This window comes from Protobothrops mucrosquamatus, unplaced genomic scaffold, assembly GCF_001527695.2.
Source record: "Protobothrops mucrosquamatus isolate PMUCROS unplaced genomic scaffold, P.Mucros_1.0 scaffold2288, whole genome shotgun sequence".
NCBI classification, from domain to species: domain Eukaryota; kingdom Metazoa; phylum Chordata; class Lepidosauria; order Squamata; family Viperidae; genus Protobothrops; species Protobothrops mucrosquamatus.
This window is the reverse complement of record NW_015388375.1, coordinates 1-2,291: the sequence shown is the minus strand read 5'-3', so window position 1 is coordinate 2,291 and position 2,291 is coordinate 1. Positions and strand designations below refer to the sequence as shown.

At 38.2% G+C, this 2,291-nt stretch overlaps 1 protein-coding gene across 1 annotated transcript; it reads left to right on the top strand.

Annotated features, from left to right (window-relative positions):
- On the top strand, positions 1-1,986 carry LOC114923192 (ERI1 exoribonuclease 2-like; the record flags this gene model as incomplete). Its single annotated transcript, XM_029285816.1, has 5 exons — positions 1-23; positions 513-583; positions 678-755; positions 1,237-1,364; positions 1,839-1,986. Coding segments are annotated over exons 1-5 (448 nt in total), but the record flags the coding sequence as incomplete, so codon positions are not given.
- Positions 1,987-2,291: the final 305 nt, after the last annotated feature.

Sequence of the window (2,291 nt, the reverse complement as noted above, 5' to 3'; positions counted from 1 at the left end):
ATGGCGACGAGGCAGCTGGCCAAGTAAGGGGCCCAGGTGGCATCCACCTTTCGGTTGGTTGGGGCTGCAACCCCCGTTTGGACCAAGCTGTAGAGCAGGGGTCTCCAAACTTTGCAACTTTAAGCTTTCTAGACTTCAACTCCCAGAATTCCCCAGCCAGCATGAACCCTAAGCCATTAAAATACAGTAGTTTTACATTCAGGGGTGTCCAACCTTGCCCACTTTAAGACTTGTGGACATCAACTCCCAGAATTCCCCAGCCAGCTCTTGTACCTTTAGACCAGGGATGGCCAACCTTGCCCACTTTAAGACTTGTGGACTTCAACTCCCAGAATTCCCCAGCCAGCATAGGTACTGGGGAATTCTGGGGGTTGAAGTCCACAGGTCTTAAAGTTGCCAAAGGGGAAAAAAACCCAACAGGAATGGCCTTGAATTACATCCTAATGGGACCTTTGCTTTAACCCTGTAAAATTTGCAATGATCGATTTTTGTCTGTTTCTTTTGTTTGATAGGCAGCTGGGCATTATTCGAAGTGTTTCTAAACCCTCTCCTGGTGGCCAAAGTCACAACCAACGCAAGCTGCGTGAGTATGCCACTAACTTCACAAAGTCAGTGTTCGTTATTATTTGCAGGTTATGACAATGAGATAATATATGATTTTTTTTCCAATATTGCAGGGCAACTGTTTGACTACTTAATCATTATTGATTTTGAGTCCACCTGCTGGAAGGATGGCCGAAGATGTCAAGAAATAAGTAAGTCAAGCCTTAATAATTTTAACAGTTGCTTAGGGGCAAAGAGAAGGCTTGAACATAGTTCACGCAAATGCAGTTAGTCTTTGACACACAACCTTCATTTAGTGATGGTTTGAAGTTACAATGGCACTGTTAGAAAAGCATTGTTAGAGACCCCCCCACACACCCCTTCACAGTCTGTTTCTGTTGCTCCCCTCTGCTGTAAATTCTTTGATAAGGTGCTGCTAAAAACCTGCTGAAATGTTCAGCTCAGCTTTGAATCCGGTATAAGCACAATAATTTGAATTTTTATTCCTCTGAAAAAGAATGCAATGTGCTTTAAATTCATTCTTTACATCTTTGCTATCTGAATGATAGCTCTGTGATTTAAACTAAGGTTAGATGGAGAGTGTATTATTAGCCTGATGAACTTCATGGCTTACTGTTTACATAGTGGTAGAACTAATATAATCTTTTATTTGTTTTTGTTTTTTTGACATAGTTGAATTTCCAGCAGTTCTCTTAAACACCTCAAATGGAGAAATTGAGACTGAATTTCATATGTACATCCAGCCCCAGGAACATCCAACTCTCTCTGAATTTTGTATTGAGCTAACTGGAATAAAACAGGTATAATTTCAGTAGATTGCAGTCAAGAGTTATTAGTTACATTTTGTTTTGAAGCATTTTACTTAACTTTTGATGAATGTTCTTAAAGGAATTTGCTTGCTAGCTTGAACATATTTCTTTTATCATCACAATATGACTTTTCTTTGATGCTCCAAGGCTCTAGCAATTGCTGAAAAAGTTTCCATTTTTATTGAATCATTTTAAAATTGCTGATTTAAATTCTTTCCTGTTTTCAGCTGTTCATTTCTATTCATTAAAGTGTGCAGTCTTGGAAATCAAATTAAAATGGATATATATTGGTTGTTTTCACCATTTTGTGTATTAGAGGATTTTTAATTTTTTTTGGTTCTTATACAATGTTGGTAGAATTTGACTTCATGGTCCAATCAGAAATATCAATATCAGTGTCGATAAAACCATATCTAAATCTAGATTCTGAATGTTATCAGCAAGATCTTTTTTCTTTGAATTAAGAATCAAGTTGACGAAGGAGTTCCTCTGCATATAAGCCTATCCCAATTTTCCAAGTGGATTCAGAAAATCCAGAAGGAGAAAAACATTGTTTTTGGTTCAACTTGTGCTGCCCCTGAAGAAAAATTATGTGCCTTTGTTACGTGGTCAGGTAATTCATAATGTTTATCAACATTATCTACGATAAAGTTTGCTCGTTTTTCATTGCTGGGTTTGCTGAAGATTTAAGACTGTGGTTTCCCTGATAATAAAATGGGAAAATGGCTATTTTGTTATGCTTTTTGATTTCTGACTCCCTGTAGCACTCTGGACTATTCAAATAATAACCAGGTCTGTCTTCTGCTTAGGTTTTTGAGACCACCCATTGTCAGCTATTTTTCTACCCTGTCACATGGTGCTCGTGAAAATCCTGCTGGATTCCCCCTGGCTCGTGTACCCTCTTTGCTGTATATTTTC